This window comes from Saccopteryx bilineata, chromosome 9 (assembly GCF_036850765.1).
Source record: "Saccopteryx bilineata isolate mSacBil1 chromosome 9, mSacBil1_pri_phased_curated, whole genome shotgun sequence".
Taxonomy (NCBI): domain Eukaryota; kingdom Metazoa; phylum Chordata; class Mammalia; order Chiroptera; family Emballonuridae; genus Saccopteryx; species Saccopteryx bilineata.
The window spans coordinates 38,309,272-38,334,385 of record NC_089498.1 but is presented as its reverse complement, the minus strand read 5'-3'; the positions used below and the strand labels follow the sequence as shown (position 1 = coordinate 38,334,385).

Sequence of the window (25,114 nt, the reverse complement as noted above, 5' to 3'; positions counted from 1 at the left end):
TCTCAAGAATCATAAAGTTTACTGTTTCTTTCCCTTCATTTGGCACATACCCAAGGCACATTAGAAAATTAGAAATCATAAATTACTTTGTAGAAAAATAATCAGCCCTCCCTTCTGTACATACACAAGTATTTCTAAGAACATGCACAAAACCATTTCTCTATTACAAAGTTATTTGAAGATGCACTCAGGACAAACCCATGTTTGTGGATGTAGACCAATTAGTAAACATAAAAAAGTATTAATTTATAGAAATTCATAAAAAGGAATAAATGGTAATAAATTCTAACTCAAAGTAACTTTGACCTGGTTTGTGCTGTAAGTTTTGAATCTGAAAAGATGAAGAAAAGATGTGCCAGATCTACTTTCTGTTACCGCCATCCGTCAGGTGTGACATCTAAGGGAAGGTTCTTAATGGAAAGGGATGTTTCTAAAGACACTGCTAATAAGTGCACATGTGCAGTGATGAATATCTGTACTTACTTTGTTGTGATAAAAATTATACCCACCTTTTCCCACATACATAGTGTAGAACAGGTCGTATATGTCCTTTTCACTGAAATGAACATCAAAATAGCATGTAGGCATCTTTGGGTTCAAGTGTTGCTTTGCAAAAGAACATTTTCCAATTCCTGTTTTCTTCATTCAAATATGACATTTCTGCCTAGCCTCCACAGTACCGTAAACATAACTGCTGCTCTTCAGCTCACCCCAGAAGGAGGAATCCTTTTAGCTTGTGGTTTGTTAATTTATACACGTCATAGAGGTTTAGCACCGTTCAGTAGGAGGAGGTCAGAATCTGGTGATGGAACCTCTTGCAGTAACCAAGGAACCCTTATACTGAAGAAACACACGGCAAATTCTAGGGATCTGGACACTGCTGGAACTTTGTCTGTTTCTTTTCAAGTGTATTCATTAGCTCTGAAGAGGAAAGAGATGGTGATCATTTTCTTTGTTGCACTCTTCCAGCCACAGAAACCTTTCAGGAGCTTTCTCTCAAGCCAGACAGTACATTTAGTTCTAAGCTGTATTCATGCTCGCATCTTCTTAAGGATGCGCTTCTCGGTAGCAAATTTAATGCCTTATTGTTGAGACTGGGAAACACTAGCCTCTCGGGGGAGCAGTCAGGTTGCCAGCAGTCTCGGGGCCCTTCAGTACAACTGCATCGCCCACAGAGTGTCTACGGAGCACTTGCCTGTTTCCAGGAGCAGTCTGTTTCAGTCCAGGCCTCTCGGGCTGATCACCGTCTCTTTTGTCAGCAGAGCTGCTCTGGTCTGACAGGTTCTTCGGTTTCTGTGTCCCTTTTTGCCTCCCTGGCTAAAGAGAAGGTACAATTCAAACCATTCTCATGCGCACTGTACTTTAAGCCACCACCATAATGATAACAGCTACCCGTGAGTGCTTGTGTGTGCCATCCAATGTGCTCAGTACTTCTCAGACATAATTTCCACTCTAACATCCCTGTGGTATTGGTCTGAGATGTACATGCTCCATGTGTCAGGCACAGCATAGATGCTTGTTTTTACATTTAATCTTTATAAGTCTAACAAGCATGTACCATTGTCATCCCCATTCTACAGCTGAGGAAACAGGATCAGCCGAGTTAAGCAATCTGCCTTACATCCCGTAGCCGGCGCGGGAGAGCCAGCACTTGCCTGAACCCACGCACACTTCAGTGCTTGCTGGCTTCCCACCCGGCGCAGGTCTATTAGCAAAGCCAGGAAAGGGTAACTATGAAATCAATGAGCCATGTTAACAAAAATCACTTTAATTCTCTAAAACAAGACTGAGAACATTTGTATATTTGTTCCAACAAGCCTATCCTACACATACTATCAATTCACATTTTCATCAATAGTCATGTAATATATTGGCAGCAGCAGTGGAAAAGTCACACGTCTGAGAAGAGTCACTAACCGCCACAATGTAAAGCAGGCTTCTTTTTATAACTGAATGATTAGTGCTGTAGGAAGATGGCCACACAGAATTGTCTATATGAGCAACTTTATACCATATTTAGAGAAGTTTGTTACCCTTTTATATACAAACTTATTTTCTTCCTTACATTAGTGATTAACAAATTAACGAATTTGCTTAGGTGGTGAAATCCTGTATCTTCACCAAGTATGCACACCAGGAACTGCAGTGTCTTCCACGCGTGTAACTGTTTTCCACTTTTTCCTGACTTTCCTTTCTCAGCTTAGAGAAATATCTTGTTCAGTATTAGAATAAATGAAGTCTATACTCTTAACTATCCTCCTAAAGAGTACATTTTAATTGCTCTTAACCCTTACAGTGAAAGGAATAATGAAATGAGAAATGTGTTTACCATGGATTAGTATTGAAAAGGCTAAGCTTAAAAAAATATGATTATAATCCAGTGTTTAATACCTTACCTCATGCAAAGAATCTTCAGTAAAATTAGGGACACTTTTATCTCTTGTCATAATCTCCCTTGAAGTCCTTCCCCTGAAACCCAAAACAAACTAATTTAATGTTTGGGATAGTGGCAGAAAACACTGTGGTTGGCCACAAAGTGGCAGTATTTGATGAGAGCTTATTTGTCAATAACCCATTCAAGCTGTACATGCTGCACTTTTGTTCTTAGTGAAGGGGCGGTCAAAAGCACAGAAATCAACTCAAATTTTATACTCACTTAAACTGACCAACTGAGTGGACAAAGTAAAACTGTCTTGTAAAAGGCTCATCTTGTAGATTATACATTTTTGAGTTCCCTGTAGATAGAAGGATAAAAATCTCAAAACTTCCAAAATAGTTTAAGAATTGTTTTTAAATTACAGCAGACACCTTTCAATTTTCTTTAACAAAATTTTGAAATTTAAGCACTTTATTTGCTTAATGAAACATATTTATTACTGTGTGAACCCCGTGAAACAAAGGTAAATCCTTAATATAGTGACACTCCCCAGCCACAGCCAATTATAGTGAGAGAGCCTCAGTTTTATCCAGATGTGTGCATAGGACATTCACATTATTGCACTGCAAACTCATGTTGTAATTAAAAAACAAACAAGGACCCTAATCTAAACTATAACAATGTAAAAAAGAAAATACTTTAGTCCTGTTAGGCAAATGCTGTTCTAATTACCATCAACCAAAATTATTTAAAGGTAGCATTTACGCCGATGTTCAGGAAATGCTTAGAAAAAGAATTGGTTTTCGAAAATGAGGCATGTACCAGAGGCTGTTCCTCCTCTCCCGTTGCTGAGGGGAGGCCTGACCTTCAATGCAAGGCTGAGACACATTATCATAACCAGTCAGAAAACTAGTATCAAAATACCTGATAAATTAGGATGAACATGCATTTCTTTGGTACCTAATCCCACCCCTAGTCATGAGTATAATTTACCTTTTACATTTTCAACAAAATGAAAGCCAGCAACTACTCATGAACTTCCAAATAAACCCAAATTGAGAATTACAGAAAGAATATAAGTTCTTACATTTTTTCCTGATCTTAACAGTAACGTACTCCTTGTCGTCTATTTCGCCAACATCATCTAATGTAGCCACACAGCTTGGTACTACCTGAAGTAATTCCATTATTTTTGAATTCTACAATTTGAAACCAAGGGAAAAGTTAACAGTAATATTTTTATTTTATCTCAGCAGATAATTGCCTATTTTTAAAATTTAAATATATACTGCTTACAAAAATTAGGGGATACTAATTTTTGTGCAGATACTCTACTTTCAGCCTTTTGTAGCGTGCATTTTCACTGGTGAAATAAAAGTTGGTTTTGCAACTCATTTGCATAGCCAAACAACTTTCTCTGACTTGTCGTTTGCTTTTCTGATGTTCTTGTTTAATAAAAAAATAAAATTCTATTTTTATCGCTCATATTCATTTTGAAATATCCCCTAATTTTTGTGAGCACCATATTAGTGTAGGTGGACAGAAGAGCTAAGCAGCAACTACAGAGAAAAGTTGGAGGCCATGAAGCCTAGTGGCTAAGAGCAGCCCTGCATTTGGAGCATTGCTCTGCCCTCTGCTTGGTTTGCAGGGCTGGGTATTTCACTGCTCCATGCAATTAGGTTGACAATAACAGTATCTATAATTTTAAGAGTTCTCGTGAAATTATAGAGGGCCCAGCACATAGTAAGTACTCAACAAAAGATATCAGTATCATCGTTTGAGAAAGTGCTAAATTAAAAGTTTAAAATAGCTTGACCTGTAGTGGTGCAGTGGATAAAGCATCAACCTGGAATGCTGAGGTTGCTGGTTCAAAACCCTAGACTTGCCTGGTCAAGACACATATGGGAGTTAATGTTCCCTGCTCCTCCCCCTTCTCTCTCCCTTCTCTTTCTCTCTTTCTCTCTCTCTTTCCTTTCTAAAAATGAATAAATTAAAAATAAAGTTTAAAATATTTCAATATTTTTTAAGAAATGTCTGAAACTTAATATATCATAATAAGCCTATGAGCAGATTGGTTTTATGGTGACTTTCACATGTCAGTAGTGTCATTTAACAGCCTACTAGCCATCTACCCTGAGCAGAAACGTAGGTATAGATTCAACCTGAAGACAGGAATAGTAAAGGCTACCTTCTCCCCAGGAATAAAACTGTTTCCTCGCCATTTCTCCATGGCACTGGGAGAGGGGTATATTGGTCATCACAATTCTCCATGCAGAACTCAAGGAGTTTTAAAGCCACCAACTGAACAAACTTTCTCCATGGTGCTGCTAAGAGCACGGGTATTCCCCATGCAGTGCTGACTGCTCATCCAGGGGGCCAGACTGGAGCCCCAGACCTGCAGTTGGTGTGAGAGTGCCTCTACTCAGGCCTTCAAAACTCCTCCTGAGGACTAGCTCCTGGTTCTGGAGCAGCCCACTCCTGACCAGGTGACCAAGAACCAGGTATTCAACCACACTGGCAGACTTCTTACAGACTCAGGCATAGTAATTCAAAAGTTTGGCTGCTGCTCTTTCAGATAGGATTTATTTATTTGTTTGTTTGTTTTTTGTGACAGAGACAGAGAGAGGGACAGACAGATAGGAAGGGAGAGAGATGAGAAGCATCAATTCTTCACTGCAGCACCTTAGTTGTTCATTGATTGCTTTTTCATATGTGCCTTGACTGGGAAGCTCCAGTTGAGCCAGCAACCCCTTGCTCAAGCCAGCAACCATGGGGTCATTTCTATGATCCTATGCTCAAGCCAGTGACCCCATGCTCAAGCTGGTGACCTCAGGGTTTCCAACCTGGGTCCTCTGCATCCCATGCCAATGATCTATCCATTGCGCAATTGCCTGGTCAGGCTCAGATCTGATTTAAACACAAGGATTATCCAAAGTGAGCTGCGAGGGAACTGGGGGTGCCCTCCCGCTCACCTGCTCGGCACAGTCTATGGCTGTGCACTGCCTCTTGTTCAAGAGCTGGACTGATGCTCCATGAAGCAGCAGCAGCTCCACGACAAAGACGTGTTTTTCTATCACGGCCTCATGCAGTGCCGTGTTGCCCTTATTGTTAGAGACGTTAATGGAGGCCCCATGCTAGAAAGACAAACAACACAATCAGAAGGCATGCTCAAGATTATTTAATTCAGAATCAACATGGGTATTCACTGTAAAATTCAACTCTTCTGTATGTCTAAAATTTTTCTTAAAATGTTAGGGTTAAAGTAATACTGAGAAAAAAGATGTATGTACACAGATGTTCACTGCAGCAAGTCACTGAGTGCAGGGCCGGGACAGCTAAACACACTGTACACCCAGAGTTACAAAACCATTAGCAACTGAGGTCTTATTCATAATAAACCATTTTCTACCTTAAGTGAAAACAAGCAAGACAGAAATATACTGATCTAAATCATGCACATTTTTTACTGTCCACCCAAAACGAGTTGCCTTTGAGTAACAGGGTTATGATAGGCAAGTTGGTTTTTCCCTGCTTTTTAAAATTCTTTGTTCTACAATCAACACCTACAACCTTTATCAAGAAACAAAAAAGGCCCTGGCCGGTTGGCTCAGCGGTAGAGCGTCGGCCTGGCGCGGGGGACCAGGGTTCGATTCCCGGCCAGGGCACATAGGAGAAGCGCCCATTTGCTTCTCCACGCCCCCCCTCCTTCCTCTCTGTCTCTCTCTTCCCCTCCCGCAGCCGAGGCTCCATTGGAGCAAAGATGGCCCGGGCGCTGGGGATGGCTCCTTGGCCTCTGCCCCAGGCGCTAGAGTGGCTCTGGTCACGGCAGAGCGATGCCCCGGAGGGACAGAGCATCGCCCCCTGGTGGGCAGAGCGTAGCCTCTGGTGGGCGTGCCGGGTGGATCCCGGTCAGGCGCATGTGGGAATCTGTCTGACTGTCTCTCCCCGTTTCCAGCTTCAGAAAAAGAAAAAAAGAAAAAGAAAGTGAAAAGTACATTCAGCTCACACACAGGTCACAATTCAACTTAGTAACCCTAATACAATTCCGTTTACCCTAACGGTGAAGGAGGCAAGATCCAGACCTGCAGCTAAAGCAGTGTCTGTGTCCTTTCCGGCCTCCTTCTGCACGCAGACCCGGACTCCTTCCCGACGGAGAACCCCGTGAAGGAACTTGGTGCGGAGCTCCTCCCCAGAGGCAGCTAACAGCGCAAGGCAGCCTGCCCATCTTCAGTGCACCGCCGGGGGCTCACCGGGTGACGAGATGCCCACACTGACCAGAATCAGCAGCAGCCCGTGGGCTGTGGGGGCCCTTACCTGTAGCAGCAGTGCTGCGACTTCATGGTGGCCACTGGAACAGGCATAAATGAGGGGTGTGTTTCCACTTACATCCTTTTTATTGGGTTTTGCGTTGGAATCTAATAGATACTTCACCACCTAGTCCAGAGAAGAACAATTTTCAACCTGAATTAAAATTGGCGTGGAGAAATCCTCTAACTTGATATTCTTTTGATTTTTCTCTTAAGTTGATCTACTTTTCTCTAAGTTTATCTAGAAGGTTCTTTAGATACAGGTCTGACCTCAGGAGAAAGCAGACCAACTGGAAGGGGGGATTTCATTCGCTGAGGGTTGACTGTGCCACATACTCTTTTTTGTTTCACTCAACCGTTCGATCTACCCACAGAGAGCTGGAATTGCTACTCCAGTTTTATAGACGAGGAAACGTGCCTGAAGTACTATGCGAGGGGTTAGAGGTGGCGGACCTAAGGTGTGGTTCCTGACTTAGAAAGCTTACATCAGAGTAATGGAAAATGAAGAAGGATGGTTATTTTTTTCTTTTTTTAAAGATATTTAAAAATTCATTTTAGAGAGCGGAAAGAGAGAGAGAAAGAGAGAGAAGGGGGGAGGAGCAGGAAGCATCAACTCCCATATGTGCCTTGACGAGGCAAGCCCGGGGTTTTGAACCCATGACCTCAGTGTTCCAGGTTGATGCTTTATCTACTGCGCCTCCACAGGTCAGGCCATACTTAATTTTTAAAATGAAAAATGGGTCAAAGTGCAGGTGGTGGCACAATGGATGGAGCACCAGACTGGGGTGCAGAGGACCAAAGTTCGAAACTCCAAAGTAGCCGGCTTAAGCGCAGGCTCATCTGGTTTGAGCATGGGATCACAGACATGACCCCATGATTGCTGGCTTGAGCCCAAGGTTGCTGGCTTGAGCAAGGGGTTACTCACTCTGCTGTAGCCCCCAGGTCAAGGCACAGATGAGAAAGCAATCAATAAACTAAGAAGCCAAAACAAAGAATTGATGCTTCTTATCTCTCTCCCTTCCTGTCTTTCTGTCCTTGTCTTTCCCTCTTTCTGTCTCTCTCTCTGTCCCTGTCACACATACACATAAAAAAAGAAAATTAGGACTTAAAAAAAGTCACTGACATTCCAGTTATCTCTTGGCCCCGCTCAGGAGGGCTACACTCTGTAAAGTGATGAACTGTTTGGCACAGACACGGGCTGTGGGATGTCAAAGCGCTAACGCCTAGCTAGAGCCCTCGATGACCAACACCCAGTGCCAGAAAGAGCGCCTGCTGGGGTCAGAATCAGAATGACAGCTTCTGTGTCACCCAGATGTGAATGGCAGTGGGCGGGAGGTTAACTCCATTCCCAGAAGCATCAAAATTCTGTGTCTGTTGCTGAGTGGTTCATCCATGTGCTCTTGGGAATCTTGGCTGGGAGGAAGGAGAGGTGCTGGTCTTCTGGGCTGTCAAACCCCTGCCCTTCTGCAGCATTCTTAAGTGAGGTCTAACCAAAAGCAAGCACTCTAACTCCGCCCAAGAGATAGCCCGTACCTGAAAGTGGCCTTGCTGGCAGGCCAGGTGGAGTGGGACAGCTTGGTTTGCATTTCTGGCACCAACACTGGCACCATGCTTCAAAAGGAGGGGGATGAGGTCTGCCCGACCATGCAGGGCAGCGATGTGCAGAGGGGAGGAGCCATCCTGGTTTGGCACATTCACACCGAGCCCACTGGCAGGAATCTTTGCCAGTTTCTAGTAAGTGCAGAAGACAGAAATGGAAATGTCATTAATAATTAAGAAACCAGGCTGAAGTAACTGAACCCATCTGCCCTTAGCAGCCCCTTAGCAGAATTCGAGTTCACAATGGGACCCAGAATCCGGTTGGCCACAGGTGAACTGACTACTTTAGAACGGTATGGAAGTCAAGGGACTAACTCCCATTTTCAAGAAAGCAAAGCAACCCCCCAAAATAATACTGTATTATGCCAAGGAGATCCAACAGGGAAGGGAAAGTCTATGCAACAAAAACGATCCTGGAACAATTGGGCATCCATATGTGGAAAACTGCATATCAACCTTTGCCTTACACCAAACACAAAAATTAAAATGCAGTATAGACCTAAATGTAAAAGCTACAACTATAAAACTTGAAGAAAACACAAAGGAAAGTCTTTGGAACACAGATACACAAAGATTTCTTAGATAAAACACAAAGCAAAAACACACAAGAAAACCCTGATGTACTAGGTTTAAAAATTGTAAATCTTGCCCTGACTGGATAGCTCAGTTGGTTATAGTGATGTCCCGATACGCCAAGGTTGTGGGTTCCATCCCCAGTCAGGACACAGGTAAGAATCAACCAATGAATGCATAAATAAGTGGAATAGCATAATTGATGTTTCTCTCTCTCTCCCCCCTTCCTATCTCTCTAAAATAATATAAAATAAGTAAATAAATTATAAATCTTTGCTCTCTAAAAGAGACAAAAAAATGAACCATTTCACTTTCCCTGGGAGACACATGCGGGAGCAGTAAGAGGGTGCGGACTATGGGTGAGGCATAGTGTTTGTGGAAAACTGGCATGTACCCATAGCACTATACAGAGATGTGAAACATGTCCTCACAACTCATGGCATCATTGTGGATAGAACTGAATGGCTGGCTAAGGATATTTTGAAAGACATGATACTCTGACATTATGGTCCTGTGTGTGCTTAAAGGAGGTTCCAAGTTCTGTGCTGATCTTATATAATACCTTAAGAACATCAGCTGAAATTCATATAGATTTGTCCCTATGAAGATAGATTTATTTATTTATTTATTTATTTATAAGTGAGAATAGGGGAGGCAGAGAGACAGACTCCTGCATGAGCCCTGATGGATCCATCAGGCAAGGGGGTGATGCTCTGCCCATCTGGGGTGTTGCTCTCTGTTGCTCAGCAACTGAGCTCTTCTTAGCAACTGAGGTGGAGGCCATGGAGCCATCCTCAGTGCCCGAGGCCAACTTGCTTCAATCAAGCCATGGCAGGAGGAGAAGGAAGAGAGAGAGAGAAAGAGTGGAGATGTGATAGGGGTGGAGAAGCAGATGGGTGCTTCTCCTGTGTGCCCTGACCAGGAATCGAACCCAAGACATCCACATACCGGGCAACGCTCTATCATTGAGCTAACTGGCCAAGGCTATGAAGGTTGATTTCAACACACTAAAAAATTACAGACAATACATTCATATGGATGGACACACCAGAGAATGTGACTGTGGTAATTTTATGAATCAGACAAGTTGAAACCCCTCTCACTATAAAAATGATACATGAAACATAATTTAAAGACCTTCTAAATGTTTACTGACTTCTAAATACTCACAAAATGATAAATAACCTGAGACCAAATTACAGACAATACATTCATATGGATGGACACACCAGAGAATGTGACTGTGGTAATTTTATGAATCAGACAAGTTGAAACCCCTCTCACTATAAAAATGATACATGAAACATAATTTAAAGGCCTTCTAAAGGCCTTTTGTGACTTCTAAATACTCACAAAATGATAAAGAACCTGAGACCTGAGATTGTGAGTAACATGTCCAAAACCATAAGACTTGTAAATTTTCTAACTCCAGAGCCCAAGACTGAGAACTCGAAAACACAATGTGTCTTTAGCGAAGTGCTGATGTGTTAAGATGTATTAGGCTAAAGGGAAGAAAACTTCACAGATGAATCGGCATCATTTTTTCCTGAGCCAAATTTTGATAATGAACTTGGTTAAACTAGTTCCCAGGCCCTGGCCGGTTGGCTCAGCGGTAGAGCATCGGCCTACCGTGCGGAGGACCCGGGTTCGATTCCCAGCCAGGGCACACAGGAGAAGCGCCCATTTGCTTCTCCACCCCTCCACCGCGCTTTCCTCTCTGTCTCTCTCTTCCCCTCCCGCAGCCAAGGCTCCATTGTTGCAAGGATGGCCTGGGTGCTGGGGATGGCTCTGTGGCCTCTGCCTCAGGCGCTGGAGTGGCTCTGGTCGCAACATGGCGACGCCCAGGATGGGCAGAGCATCGCCCCCTGGTGGGCAGAGCATCGCCCCTGGTGGGCCTGCCGGGTGGATTCCGGTCGGGCGCATGCGGGAGTCTGTCTGACTGTCTCTCCCTGTTTCCAGCTTCAGAAAAATGAAAAAAAAAAAACACAAAAAAACTAGTTCCCATAATTTCTGAAAGAATGGCAGTATCTGTAAATAGCTAACTGCTCATTTTTCTGAAATGTTCTATATATTATATTAATGAACTATGGAGAATTACCTTCCAAGAAAAGAAATAATAAATATTGACAGAAAAAAAAAGAAAGAAGGCCCTGGCTGGTTGGCTCAGCGGTAGAGCGTCGGCCTGGCGTGCGGGGGACCCGGGTTCGATTCCCGGCCAGGGCACATAGGAGAAGCGCCCATTTGCTTCTTCACCCAATCCCTTCCTCTCTGTCTCTCTCTTCCCCTCCCGCAGCCAAGGCTCCATTGGAGCAAAGATGGCCCGGGCGCTGGGGATGGCTCCTTGGCCTCTGCCCCAGGCGCTAGAGTGGCTCTGGTCATGGCAGAGCGACCCCCCCCCCCAGGGGCAGCGCATTGCCCCCTGGTGGGCAGAGCTTCGCCCCTGGTGGGCATGCCGGGTGGATCCCGGTTGGGCGCATGCGGGAGTCTGTCTGACTGTCTCTCCTCGTTTCCAGCTTCAGAAAAATACAAAAAAAAGAAAAAAAAAAGGAAGAAAATCAACAGGCAGGAACATTTGAGATCTTGCTCCCCAGCTTATGCTGTCAGTGTGGCTCCAATAAACTCTTATAATAATTGTCAAAGAAAAAGAAAGTCCCTGAATGGGAGAAAATGTTTACAATATGTATATCTGACAAAGGACTTGCACCAAACAATTGAAAAAATAAAAAACAACCAAGAAAAAAACTCTTACAACTCAATAACACAATCTAACTTTCTAAAAAATAGGCAAAAGATTTTAAAAGACCTTTCACAAAAGAAAATGGTCAACAAGCACATAAAATAACATCTTCAGTTATAGGGAAATGCAAATCAAAACCAGGCCTGACAAAACCAAAGGGTCAGAAGACTCTAGAGCAGTGACCGCTGGTTCAGGGCAGGGGACGGGGTAACTCCAAGGGGCGGAGTCTTCCTGGGCGAAAGAGATACTCTGTACCTTCTCTGTGCTGCTGGTGCTGATGAGACCATGAATTTATCTGTCAAACTTCACAGAATTGTTTGCTACTTATCTCTATAGTTCGCCTTCCTTTTTATTATGGAACTACCTTATTATTCACAGTGGTTTTAAAATCAATCATGTGAATACGGAATAGTCAGTAAATAAAAAGGTAAAAGAACTGCTTTCTAAACCATATAACTAAAAAAAACATTATATTGTGATGTTCTTAGGGTTAAATTGGCCCCTTTAAAACTCAAATTCCCCTCGCCCAGCTCCCATTAGGGAACTTCTTCAGTAAACATCTCCCTTGTCCAACCTCCCCCACCCCCCTTAAACAACTCCCCCATCCTGGGAAGGTTCTGAAAAATGTCCTGAGACAAAGCCATCGTGAGGGGTCTGAGGGTTGGGAAAGGGAGACAGTCTGTAATCAAGTCAACCAACCCTAATATACTAATCTAAGTATGTCCAGGTGCAGACAACCTCATGCCAGCAAATGCCTGAACCCCTATATCTAATACTCTCTCCCACAGTTTGGGGCTGACACCTTTTGCTGGTCTCAGCTCACTTACATCTAAGTGTTTTTAAAATAAACTTTCCTTTTGGAACACTCGAGCCTTGTGTTTTTGGTTAGTCCTGTGGTTTCTGTCTTTCAGTTGAGTTATACATTCTGACAGTGGAATGTGTCAATGTTTTCTGTGATTGATCAAGGATTAAAAGTTTGGTTATCTTGTTAATTTTCTGATGATTAAAAATGTCATTGCTAGCCTGACCAGGTGGTGGAGCAGTGGATGGAGTGTCGGCCTGGGATGCAGAGGATCCAGGTTTGAAACCCTAAGGTCACTGGCTTGAACACAAGCTCACCAGCTTGAGTGCAGTGTTGTTGGCTTAAGCGTGGGATCATAGACATGACCCCATGGTCACTGGCTCGAGCCCAGAGGTCGCTGGCTTGAAGCCCAAAGTTGCTAGCTTGAATTAGGGGTCACTAACTCTGTTGGAGCCCCGCCCCATCCCCTGATCAACCACATATAAGAAATCAATCAATGCCTGACCAGGCGGTGGCGCAGTGGATAGAGCGTCAGACTGAGATGCAGAGGACCCAGGTTCGAGACCCCGAGGTCACCAGATTGAACATGGGCTCATCTGGTTTGAGCAAAAAGCCCACTAGCTTGAACCCAAGGTTTCTGGCTCCAGCAAGGGGTTATTCGGTCTGCTGAAGGCCCGCGGTCAAGGCACATATGAGAGGGCAATCAATGAACAGCTAAGGTGTTGCAATGTGCAATGAAAAACTAGTGATTGATGCTTCTCATCTCTCTCCGTTCCTGTCTGTCTGTCCCTGTCTATCCCTCTCTCTCTCTGAAAAAACAACAACAAAAACCTAGCTTACCTAACAAAAATAAAAAAATAAACGCATTAAAAAAATCAATCAATGAACAACTAAGGCGCTGCAACAAAGAATTGATGTTTCTCATCTCTCTCCTTTCCTGTCTCTCTGTCCCTATCTGTCCCTCTCTCCATTCCTCTCACAAAATAAATAAATAAAAACATCATTGCTTAAAAAACTAAGCTAAACTTATTTTTATTTATTTTTAAAAACTAAGCTAAATTTAAAGGGTGAATTTTACTATATGTAAAGTATATCTCAAAAATAAAAAACAAACAAATGAAGTGTGTGTGTGGGGCAACACAACGAAATACCATTAAACACTTACCAGGATGACGGCTAAAGTTAGAAAGTAAAAATACTAGGCCCTGGCCGGTTGGCTCAGTGGTAGAGCGTCGGCCTGGCGTGCAGGAGTCCTGGGTTCGATTCCTGGCCAGGGCACACAGGAGAAGCGCCTTATCTGCTTCTCCACCTCTCCCCCTCTCATTCCTCTCTGTCTCTCTCTTCCCCTCCTGCAGCCAAGGCTCCATTGGAGCAAAGTGGACCCGGGCGCTGAGGATGGCTCCAAGGCCGCTGCCTCAGGCGCTAGAGTGGCCCTGGTTGCAACAGAGCAACGCCCCAGATGGGCAGAGCATCGCCCCCCAGTGGGCATGCCGAGTGGATCCTGGTCGGGTGCATGTGGGAGTCTATCTGACTGCCTCCCTGTTTCCAACTTCAGAAAAATACAAAAAAAAAAAAAAAGTAAAAATACTGGCCTGACCTGTGGTGGTACAGTGGATAAAGTGTCGACCTGGAATGTTGAGGTCGCTGGTTCAAGACCCTGGGCTTGCCTGGTCAAGGCACGTATGGGAGTTGATGCTTCCTACTCCTACCCCCTTCTTCTTTTCTCTTTTTCTCTGCTCTAAAATGAATAAAATCTTAAAAAAAAAAAAAGTCAAAATACCAAGTGCTGCCAACAATGTGGGTTAAGTAGAACCATCACACACTGCAGGCTGGGATGGAAAATGCTACAATCACTATGGAAAACTGGCTGTTTCTTATAAAGTTCAACAAATAATGTATGGTGACCCACCAATTTTACTTCTAGGTATTTACCCAACTATACATATTTATAGAAAGACTTGTACACAAATATTCATAGTAGCTTTATTCACAAAGCCAAAAAAACAGGAAACTAGTCAAATATCCATCAACAGGTCAGATAAACAAATTATGGTATATAGTCAACCAAATGCTACCCAGCAATATAAAGAAATGAGCTACTGGCCCTGGCTGGTCAGCTCAGTGGTAGAGTGTGGGCCCAGCATGTGGATGTCCCAGTTCGATTTCCCTCAGAGCACACAGGTGAAGGGACCATTTGCTTCTCCCCCTCCTTTCTCTCTCACCCCTTTTCCCACAGCTATGGCTCCATTGGCTCTAGCGAGTTTCCAGCTGAGGCTGGCTCCCTAGCCTCCTCTGCCTTTAGGGAGCTAAAAATAGCTTGGTTGCCAAGCAATGCAGTGAAGCCCCAGATGGGCAGAGCATCGCTCCATTGGGGGCTTGCCAGGTGGATCCCAGTGCATGCAGGGGAGTCTGTCTCTCTGCCTCCCCTACTCTCCCTTAATTAAAAAAAAAAAAAAGAACGAAAGAAATGAGCTCCTGATGCAATAAGGATTTCACAAACATTCTGCTGAGTAGAGAAAGACTCAAAAAAGTGTGTACTGTATGGTTCCATTCACACGTAATCTAGATTAGAAAGTGCCAATGAATCTGTAATGATGGAAAACAGATCAGTGGTTATGCCTTCAATGTGTATATCTGACTAACTATCCACACCTGGGATGGGGAAACTTTCGGAGGTGATGCAAATGTTCTGTATCTTGATGGTGGTGATGGCTTCGTGGGTGTATGCACCTGTAGGAACTCACCAAACTCTCTACTTCACATGGATACACAGTAAGTCCTCCCTTAACATCACTGATTGGTTCTGTGATGTTAAGCAAAATGACGTATTAAAAATTTTTTTTTACCATTAGCTAGTTGATATAAAGAAGAGTTAAGTTCCTACAACATCTCATCAGCATTATATTGAAATTACATTACTTGAGGACATGCGGTACTTTATTGTATGTAAGTTATACTGCAGTAAAGGTTTTTGTTTTTTTAAACTCTGAAAACACACCAGTGGATTAGAAGAGAATGAGGTTGGGGGTGTTTTAATTTAATCACAGACAAGAAACAATTTACTTTTGTGTCTTTTTGAGAAACTACAAAAGAGGAAAAAAAGTTATTTTTTATTTATTTTGTTTTTGAAAAAGTTTTTAAAAGAACAAGGAACACAAGACTTTATCCAATAAATTCAACATATATTTAATGTATTTTAAGCTGCTCATTACAACTAATGAACCAAAGTGGGTAAGAACAGAGTGCAGAAAATAAGAAAAGAACCAGAGAGATGCCTCTAGCTTCACAGACTCAGTGACTAGACATAGGGGCTTTGTTACATCACATATCTTTTTTTTTTTTTTTTTTTTTTGTATTTTTCTGAAGTTGGAAGTGGGGAGGCAGTCAGACAGACTCCCGCGTGCGCCCGACCGTGATCCACCCGGCACGCTGGGGCGTCGCTCTGTTGTGACCAGAGCCATTCTAAAGCCTGAGACAGAGGCCATAGAGCCACCCCCAGCGCCCGGGCCATCTTTGCTCCAATGGAGCCTTGGCTGCGGGAGGGGAAGAGAGAGACAGAGAGAAAGGAGAAGGGGAGGGGTGGAGAAGCAGATGGGCTTCTGTGTGCCCTGGCCGGGAATCGAACCCGGGACTTCCGCACGCCAGGCCGACGCTCTACCACTGAGCCAACCGGCCAGGGCTTACTTCACATATCTTTTGAAACATCTATCTCCCCCTTTTTTTTTTTTTAAGTTTTTATTATTTTTTTATTCATTTTAGAGAGGAGAGGGAGAGACAGAGAGAGAGAGAGAGAGGAGAGACAGAGAGAAGGGGGGAGGAGCTGGAAGCATCAACTCCCATATGTGCCTTGACCAGGCAAGCCCAGGGTTTCGAACCGGCAACCTCAGCATTTCCAGGTCGACGCTTTATCCACTGCGCCACCACAGGTCAGGCTATCTCCCTTTTTTTTTTAAGTGAGAGGAGGGAAGATAGACTCCTGCATGTGCTCTGAGGCCCACGCTCTGACCAACTGAGCCACTGGCTGCGGGAGGGGAAGAGAGAGAGAAGGAAGAGAGGAAGGGGAAGAGAAGCAGATGGTGCTTTTCATGTGTGCTCTGACTGGGAATCGAACCTGGGATGTCTGCACGCCACGCCTTCACTGAGCCAACTGGCCAAGGCCACCCCCGTTTTTTTTTTAGTGCACGTGTGCATACATGATAGAGACAGAGACAGAGGCAGGAAGGTAGATAGATGATGTGCCTTGACTGATGGGTTCCAGACAAGCCAGTGACCCCTTGATCAAGCCAGCAACCTTGGGTTCCAAGCCAGCGACCTTTAAGCTCAAGCCAGTGACCATGGGGTCATGTCTATGATCCCATGCTCACGCTAGTGACCCTGCGCTCAAGCCAGCAGCCTTGGGGTTTCTAACCTGGGTTCTTGGTATCCTAGGTGGATACTCTATCCATTGAACTACTGCCTGGCCAGGCCCCATGGTGAAGCTTTAAAATTTTTTTTTTAATTTTTATTTAATTTATTGTGTTTTCATAGATTCTAGTGTCGCCCCAAATGCATCCCCCCTCCCCCTAAAAAAATTTATTTTATTTTATTTTATTGTTTTTGTATTTTTCTAAAGCTGGAAACGGGGAGGCAGTCAGACAGACTCCCACATGTGCCCGACCAGGATCCACCCAGCACGCCCACCAGGGGGCGATGCTCTGCCCATCCGGGGCGTCGCTCTGTTGCGACCAGAGCCACTCTAGCGCCTGAGGCAGAGGCCATGGAGCCATCCTCAGCGCCCGGGCCATCCTTGCTCCAATGGGGCCTTGGCTGCAGGAGGGGAAGAGAGAGACAGAAAGGAAGGAGAGAGGTAGGGGTGGAGAAGCAGATGGGCGCTTCTCCTGTGTGCCCTGGGGCCGGGAATCGAACCCGGGACTTCCACATGCCAGGCCAATGCTCTACCACTGAGCCAACCGGCCAGGACCTTATTTTTTTATTTTTAGAGAGTGAGTGAGAGAGAGAGAGATAAACTTTGTTGTTCCACTTATTTATACATTTATTGGTCAATTCTTTTTTTTTTTTTTTTTTTTGTATTTTTTCTGAAGCTGGAAACGGGGAGAGACAGTCAGACAGACTCCCGCATGCGCCCAACCGGGATCCACCCGGCACGCCCACCAAGGGCGACGCTCTGCCCACCAGGGGGCGATGCTCTGCCCCTCCGGGGCGTCGCTCTGTCGCGACCAGAGCCACTCCAGCGCCTGAGGCAGAGGCCAAGGAGCCATCCCCAGCGCCCGGGCCATCTTTGCTCCAATGGAGCCTCGGCTGCGGGAGGGGAAGAGAGAGACAGAGAGGAAGGAGGGGGGGGTGGAGAAGCAAATGGGCGCTTCTCCTATGTGCCCTGGCCAGGAATCGAACCCGGGTCCTCCGCACGCCAGGCTGATGCTCTACCGCTGAGCCAACCGGCCAGGGCCTTATTGGTCAATTCTTGTATGTGCCCTGATCAGGAATTGAACACACAGCTTTGGTGTATCAGGATGATGCTCTAATCAACAGAGCTATCCAGCCAGGGCAGGTGAAGCTTTTTAAATAAAGTAGTATAATCTTGCAATACAAAGGATAACACCACTATATCTATTTTGTAAAGTCAAATTAATTTTCTTAGTATAGAGTACACATTGAGTTAGCTAGCACACAAGTGCATACTATGTACACAATGCTATTTACAACTGTTAAGAAGAAAATGAAATAGGTATACATTTAAAAAACATGGACAGGATCTGTACACTGAAAATCACAAAATGTTGATGAAGAACTCGAAGGCCTAAATACTTGAGAGGTATACCATGTTCATGAAGACTCAACCCATTAACTATGTTATTTACCCTGAACTGATGTATAGTTTTAATGCAACTCCTATCAAAATTCTTTTTTACTTTTTATTTTTATTTTTTACAGAGACAGAGAGAGAGTCAGAGGGATAGACAGGGACAGACAGACAGGAACAGAGAGATGATAAGTATCAATCATTAGTTTTTCGTTGCGCATTGCTACACCTTAATTGTTCATTGATTGCCTTCTCATATGTGCCTTGATCACGGGCCTTCAGCAGACCAAGTAACCCCTTGCTCGAGCCAGTGACCTTGGGCTCAAGCTGGTGAGCTTTTGCTCAAACCAGATGAGCCCTCGCTCAAGCTGGCAACCTCGGGGTCTCGAACCTGGGTCTTCTGCATCCCAGTCTCACGCTCTATCCACTGTGCCACCGCCTGGTCAGGCCCTATCAAAATTCTAACAAGTTTTTTGTAGACATACACAAGCTTATTCTAAAATTTATATGGAAAGGCACAGGCCCTAAAATAGCTAAAATAATCCTAAGAAAAAAAATAAGAAAGAATTGACCTGACCAGGCGGTGGCACAGTGGATAGAGCATTGGCCTGGGACGCTGAGGACCGAGGTCTGAAACCTAGGTCACTGGTGTGAACCCAAGGTAGCTGGCTTGAGCAAGGAGTTACTGGCTCACTTGGAGGCCCCCAGTCAAGGCACATGAGAAGCAATCAATGAACAACTAAGGTGCCACAACTATGACTTGCTTCTCATCTCTCTCCCTTCTTGTCTTTTTCTCTAGCTTTAAGAAAAATGAGGAAGAATCACTACCAATATTGAGGCTACTCTATAGTTGCAGTAACCAAGCCAGTGTGGTGTGGGTGGAGGAAAGACACAGGGCAGGGGAGCAGCACACAGAGCTCAGAAACAAACCACCCCATACACAGTCAATTGAGGTCCAAAAAGCAAGTCGGTGGGGGAGGAATAGCCTTGCAACAAATGGTGCTGGGGAAGTGGACATCCATAGGTAAAAAATAAACCACAACCACCTGACCAGGCAGTGGCGCAGTGGATAGAGCGTCAGACTGGGATGTGGAGGACCCAGGTTCGAGACCCCGAGGTCGCCAGCTTGAGCAAGGGCTCATCTGGTTTGAGCAAAAGCTCACCAGCTTGGACCCAAGGTCGCTGGCTGGAGCAAGGGGTTACTCGGTCTGCTGAAGGCCCGCAGTCAAGGCACATATGAGAAAGTAGTCAATGAACAACTAAGGTGTTGCAATGCGCAACGAAAAACTAACAATTGATGTTTCTCATCTCTGTCCCTGTCTATCCCTCTCTCTGACTCTCTCTCTGTCTCTGTAAAAAACAAAAACAAAAAAACAAAACAAAAAAACCCCCAATAAACCCCGCAACCTAAATCTCACACTCAGTACAAAATTTAACTCAAATTGGATCAGGAACTTAACTGGTGAATGTAAAATTATAAAGCTTTTAGGGGAAAAAAAAACAAACAGGAGAAAATCTTCCAAATCTAGGGCTAAGTAGAGTCCTTACACTTAACACCAAAAGCACAATCCATAAAAGAAAAAATCGCTTAACTGGAATTCTAAATAAAAAATGTGCTCTGGCCCTGGCCGGTTGGCTCAGCGGTAGAGCGTCGGCCTAGCGTGCGGAGGACTCGGGTTCGATTCCCGGCCAGGGCACACAGGAGAAGCGCCCATTTGCTTCTCCACCCCTCCGCCGCGCTTTCCTCTCTGTCTCTCTCTTCCCCTCCCGCAGCCAAGGCTCCATTGGAGCAAAGATGGCCCGGGCGCTGGGCATGGCTCTGTGGCCTCTGCCTCAGGCGCTAGAGTGGCTCTGGTCGCAATATGGCGACTCCCAGGATGGGCAGAGCATCGCCCCCTGGGGGGCAGAGCACCACCCCTGGTGGGCGTGCCGGGTGGATCCCGGTCGGGCGCATGCGGGAGTCTGTCTGACTGTCTCTCCCTGTTTCCAGCTTCAGAAAAATGAAAAAAAAAAAGTGCTCTGTAAAAACTCATGTGAGGAAACTACAGACCAAAAGAAAATATCTGCAAACCACCTATCTGACAAGGAGCTAGAATCTAACAAGAACTCTTAAAACTCAATAGAAAGAAAAAAAGAAAGTGGGCGAAGGAAATGAACAGACACTTCACTGAAGAACATATACAGATGGCAAATAAGTACATGAAAAGAGGTTCAACATCACCATCCTTCAGGGAATGCAAACTACAGCCACAGTGAGGTTGTGCTACCCACCTATCGGAATGGCTGAAATATAAAATAGTGACACCACCGGATGCCGGGAGGGTGCGGGGAAACTGGACTGCTCGGACGCAGCTGGTGGGAATGTGAAAGGTACAACCACTCTGGAAAAGCTTGGCAGTTCCTTACAAAGCTAACTATAATATGATCATGTAATTATCATGAGCTAGCAATTGTATTCTTGGGCATTTAACTTACAGAAATCAAAACTATGTTCTGTTCTCACAAAAACTTGTACACAAATGTATGCGGCAGCTTTATCTATAGTATCCCACATCCAGAAACAACCCATATGTCCTGCAACAGGTGAGTGGGTAAACCACTGTGCCGCCAGGGAACACTGCTCAACAATAAAGGAATACACTGTTAACTACATGCAACGACTTGGAATCATGCTAGTGAACAGAACCAATCCCAAAGGTTTATGCTGTATGGTTACGTTTACATAATATCTTTAAAGTGGAGAACAGATTAGTGAATGGTGGGTGTGGTTATAAAAGGGCAACCCGAGTGATTCTTGTGGTGAGTGAACTTCAGTACCTTGAAAGTTGGATACACAAAGGTACATGTGTGATACAATGAGATAGAACTACACACACACAGGAGCACACACATACACATACAAGCACAGGTAAAACTGGGGTATCTGAATAAGGTGGATGGATTATATCCACGTTGATATCCTGGTTGTGACATTGTTCTATGGCTTTGCAAGCCGTTCCCATGAGGGGAAACGGGACCTCAGCAGATCTGTCTGCCACAAAGGATGGATGTACCAACATGAGCACAGGCAGCAGCAGTGAGCTCGAGTGCAGCCTCCCCAGGGGGTGCAGCCATGTGGACCGACGCCCTCGGGGTATGTTTTTGTAAACTCCTGCCTGTACTCGGGCCCAGAGAGCAGCTGAAATACTAGCACATGTGGATGTCCCTGCTCAGTGGCTTACCCATTCAGGAAGCAGGCAGCCCAGGACAGCTTCTCTCCACCCTGAGCTAACTCATCCCACGTCTCAGAGATACCCACCACCAGCCACTCAGAAGTTAGCTGGCTGAGAAGCAGACAACTTTCTCGAGGGAAAAAGAAGGATTTTCCCTCCTATCCCTACCTCCATCAACAGAAGCAAACCCAAACCTTTTGAGCTGGAGCACATTTGGGGCACTGGCACAAAGGGTGACAAAATTCAGGTTCTGTGGCACTGACAGTGTCCTCCACATCATCCAGGTCCTCCTCTGTCCACTCCAAAAGGTAGCGCACCTGGTATTGTATGGAGAGAGAAACAAGAACTTCAAACTCATCCTCAGCTCCTTTACAAGCTACACTATCCTGAATGCTCTCTCTCTCTCTAATTGTTCCCCATCAGGGTGTATACTTCTTCTACTACCAAAGTAACTAAGAAATGGCAGCTGCTGCTCACACAGACTCCAGGGTTCATATGTACTGCAGTTGTTCTGAACCCTTTCCATGGTGACAAAGAGGTTAAGCTGCCATTTCTGTAACCTATATTAGAGATTCTTTTCTCCATCTTAAAAAGGGGCAGAGTGGTTCTGCTTCAAAACCCTGGTCCTGGTGCATTTGGAAAGCACGTCCTCTGTCATCTAACTGTATACTTTCCAAACCAGCCACTCCCTTTATCTACCAGGGAGAAAACTCTCTCTCCAAGAGGTCAACAACTTGTTCACACAACCACTAAGTGGTGGCTGGAACTCCACACCACTGTCCTGTCCACTACAATAAACTGACCCACAGGTGAAAGCACTGAAAAGACCCCCAAACAGGCCAAATTTTGTGAAATGAAAACAATCTAAATACATATCTAGATCTGATTCTGAGCACGGAGGAAGTCAGCATGTGCCCACAATGACTGACAAAGGATTCAAGGAACCCCTTTGACCCCAAGTTCCTCTCTTCCAGTCCCTTCACATCCCAGACAACAGACACTGGTTGGGGTGGGAACACCGAAGGATTTGATTCTGGGCCCACCTCGAATGCCCGCTGAGACAGGCTGAGGGCCGGTCCTCTTGATGAGAGCAGGGGGACAAGACTCGGGGCAGGGCGCTGAGGGATAGGTGGCCTGGGCTGGGGGTTGGAAGTCATCACATGTGTAGATTAGTTTGGATGGGGAACCCAGGGCACTGGTTGTCCTGACCACCTCCTTCATGAGCGGTCCCAGCCCCCTCACCCGCCACAGAAGGTAGAAGAACAGATACGTCACAATACAGGGACAGTGGCAATCTCTCCTCCTCACAGGCCACTGGCTCACACCATAGCTCTTACAGTGCCTAAAAATGTCCTCCTTTGCTTTCCACAAAGAACATTGGGTTCTCCGGGGCTGTTCTCATGAGAGGAGCAATGCAGCCTCAGCCAGATACACACACTATGTCATCTAGTGGGCTAACAGGGGCTTCTGGGCAGAGCCTAACACACCAGTGACTACAGTCAGATTTTTAGTATCTCAGAGGCTGTTATAATCAGATCCCAGTAATTTCTGTCCACCACCTCAAACTCAATCATCTGCAAAAAGCAGTCTTGAAACACTATCATGGTAAAGCTCTCTTGTAATATGACTTACTCAGAGTTCCTAATCTTCTAAGCACCTGATTTACTACTCCCTTTTTTCCCCTTTCTTTTCCAAGTGAGAGGAGGGAAGACAGAGAGACAGACTCCCATATGTGCCCTGACCAGGATCCACCTGGCAACCCTCGTCTGGGGCTGATGCTCTGCCCATCTGGGGCCATGCTCACAACCAAGCTATTTTTTTTTTTTTTGTATTTTTCTGAAGCTGGAAAAGGGGAGAAACAGTCAGACTCCCGCATACGCCCCATTGGGATCCACCCGGCACGCCCACCAGGGGCGATGCTCTGCTCACCAGGGGGCGATGCTCTGCCCCTCTGGGGTGTCGCTCTGCCGCGACCAGAGCCACTCTAGTGCCTGGGGCAGAGGCCAAGGAGCCATCCCCAGCCCCCGGGCCATCTTTGCTCCAATGGAGCCTTGGCTGCGGGAGGGGAAGAGAGAGACAGAGAGGAAGGAGGGGGGGTGGAGAAGCAAATGGGCGCTTCTCCTATGTGCCCTGGCCGTGAATCGAACCCAGGTCCCCTGCACGCCAGGCCGACGCTCTACTGCTGAGCCAACCGGCCAGGGCCAACCAAGCTATTTTTAAAGCCTGACGTAGAGGCTCCAAAGAGCCATCCTCAGCACCTAGGGCTGATGCACTCAAACCAATCGAGCTATGGCTGTGGGAGAGGAAGAGAGAGAGAGAAAGAGAAAGAGCAAGAGAGAAAAGGGGGAGGTGAAAGGGTGGAGAAGCAGATGGTCGCTTTTCCGGTGTGGCCTGATCAGAAATTGAACCCAGGACATTCATGTGCCTGGCCAACACTCTCTACCACTGAGCAAACTGGCCAGGGCCTACTACTCCTTTTATTTATTTATTTATTTATTTATTTATTTATTTTTTACACATAACTGAAGTGATGTTACAGTACATAAGTTATTTACAACTGTGCAGTAATGTGTTGCAAAGTAAATTATCTAGAAGGCAGCAAGAGTACATTGTGAATGTGTATAAAACTGCACAGCATTTACGGGTCTACTACTCCTTTTAAAGTGGAAGGCAAAACAAATCCCTTTCAGGAAGCCAAAGGCAAGCCAGGGAAACTGCCTGTGGGAACTTCATGAAGGCTGTCTCCACTCTCCAATGATCTCATAACAGATGTTCCCTATCACGTGACAGGGAGAGTTAGGACAGACACCTCCCACCCCACCAGGACGTCCTCAACAGGTTCCACCCCAGAGCAGTCAACACCATCTTGTCCAGACACCTGCCTGTGATTCTTTCGAGCCCCAAGCCTCAGACCTCAGCCTCCTGGCCCAGGTGTCCAGCTATCCACAGCTTCTGAAGAGCCACACTAACACCCTCTGACTCTGCCCCTGCCTCCACCACCCTCTCCTCACTCACAGCCCTGTCTGCTCACCTCGCTCCTGGCCAGTGGGTCCGGGCTTTGAGCCCATGCTCTGTGATCTGGACGTGGGCTGATCTCTTGCCAACATATCACCACCCTCCAAGAAAATCAGTGTCTAAGAGGCAGTGACATGATCGCTATGCGGCTTTATGTCCAGTTGCCTCATTGCTTGTGGCAAAAAGTCACATTGCCATTGCCAAATATTTATTAAATACACCACCTTCTGTGTGAAAGTCAACAATGAAGCCACACTGTTCCCAATGGAACCAAGACAAGAAAGCCCTGTACCGCTGTTTCAAACTGAGAGCTTTCCAAATGCACTTCTACAGACTCACCATTTCTAGGTCTCCATCAGCGACTGCTCTTAAAAGTTTTTCTACCTTAACAAAAGGAAAAAGAATGTAAAAAATAAATTTTTAATAAAATAATAATAAAAACAACATGTCTAGTAGCTTTCATTTGTCTCTTGATTTGTGGAGGGTTTTTTTTTTTTTTTGGTGAGAGAGACAGACAGGGACAGACAGACAGGAAGGAAGAGAGATGAGAAGCATCAACTCATACTTGCGGCACCTTAGTTGTTCACTGATTGCTTTCTCATATGTGCCCTGACTGGGGGCTAGGGGGCTCAAGCAAGCAACCTTGGGCTTCAAGCCAGTGACCATGGGGTCATGTCTATGATCTTACACTC

General features: G+C 45.4%; 1 protein-coding gene and 1 non-coding gene across 3 annotated transcripts in view; one reads left to right on the top strand and one right to left on the bottom strand.

Moving 5' to 3' along the window:
• The window catches only part of ANKRD27 (ankyrin repeat domain 27), a 77,337-nt gene continuing 52,223 nt past the window's right edge, over window positions 1–25,114 (bottom strand). The window contains exons 21-30 of one of the 2 annotated variants that reach the window (XM_066243310.1): window positions 24,762–24,806; window positions 21,602–21,724; window positions 8,218–8,415; window positions 6,692–6,811; window positions 5,350–5,511; window positions 3,465–3,576; window positions 2,657–2,735; window positions 2,397–2,469; window positions 1,196–1,317; window positions 1–921 (exon numbers count right to left, since the gene is read on the bottom strand). In XM_066243310.1, the coding sequence (XP_066099407.1) occupies window positions 903–921; window positions 1,196–1,317; window positions 2,397–2,469; window positions 2,657–2,735; window positions 3,465–3,576; window positions 5,350–5,511; window positions 6,692–6,811; window positions 8,218–8,415; window positions 21,602–21,724; window positions 24,762–24,806 (1,053 nt within the window). In that variant the 3' untranslated portion in view covers window positions 1–902. Of the gene's footprint in view, window positions 1,318–2,396; window positions 2,470–2,656; window positions 2,736–3,464; window positions 3,577–5,349; window positions 5,512–6,691; window positions 6,812–8,217; window positions 8,416–21,601; window positions 21,725–24,761; window positions 24,807–25,114 lie in introns of both variants that reach the window. The other variant, XM_066243309.1, reaches the window with a different exon arrangement.
• On the top strand, window positions 10,447–10,522 carry TRNAG-ACC (transfer RNA glycine (anticodon ACC)). Its single transcript has one exon. It is a non-coding gene; the product is annotated as a tRNA-Gly (tRNA).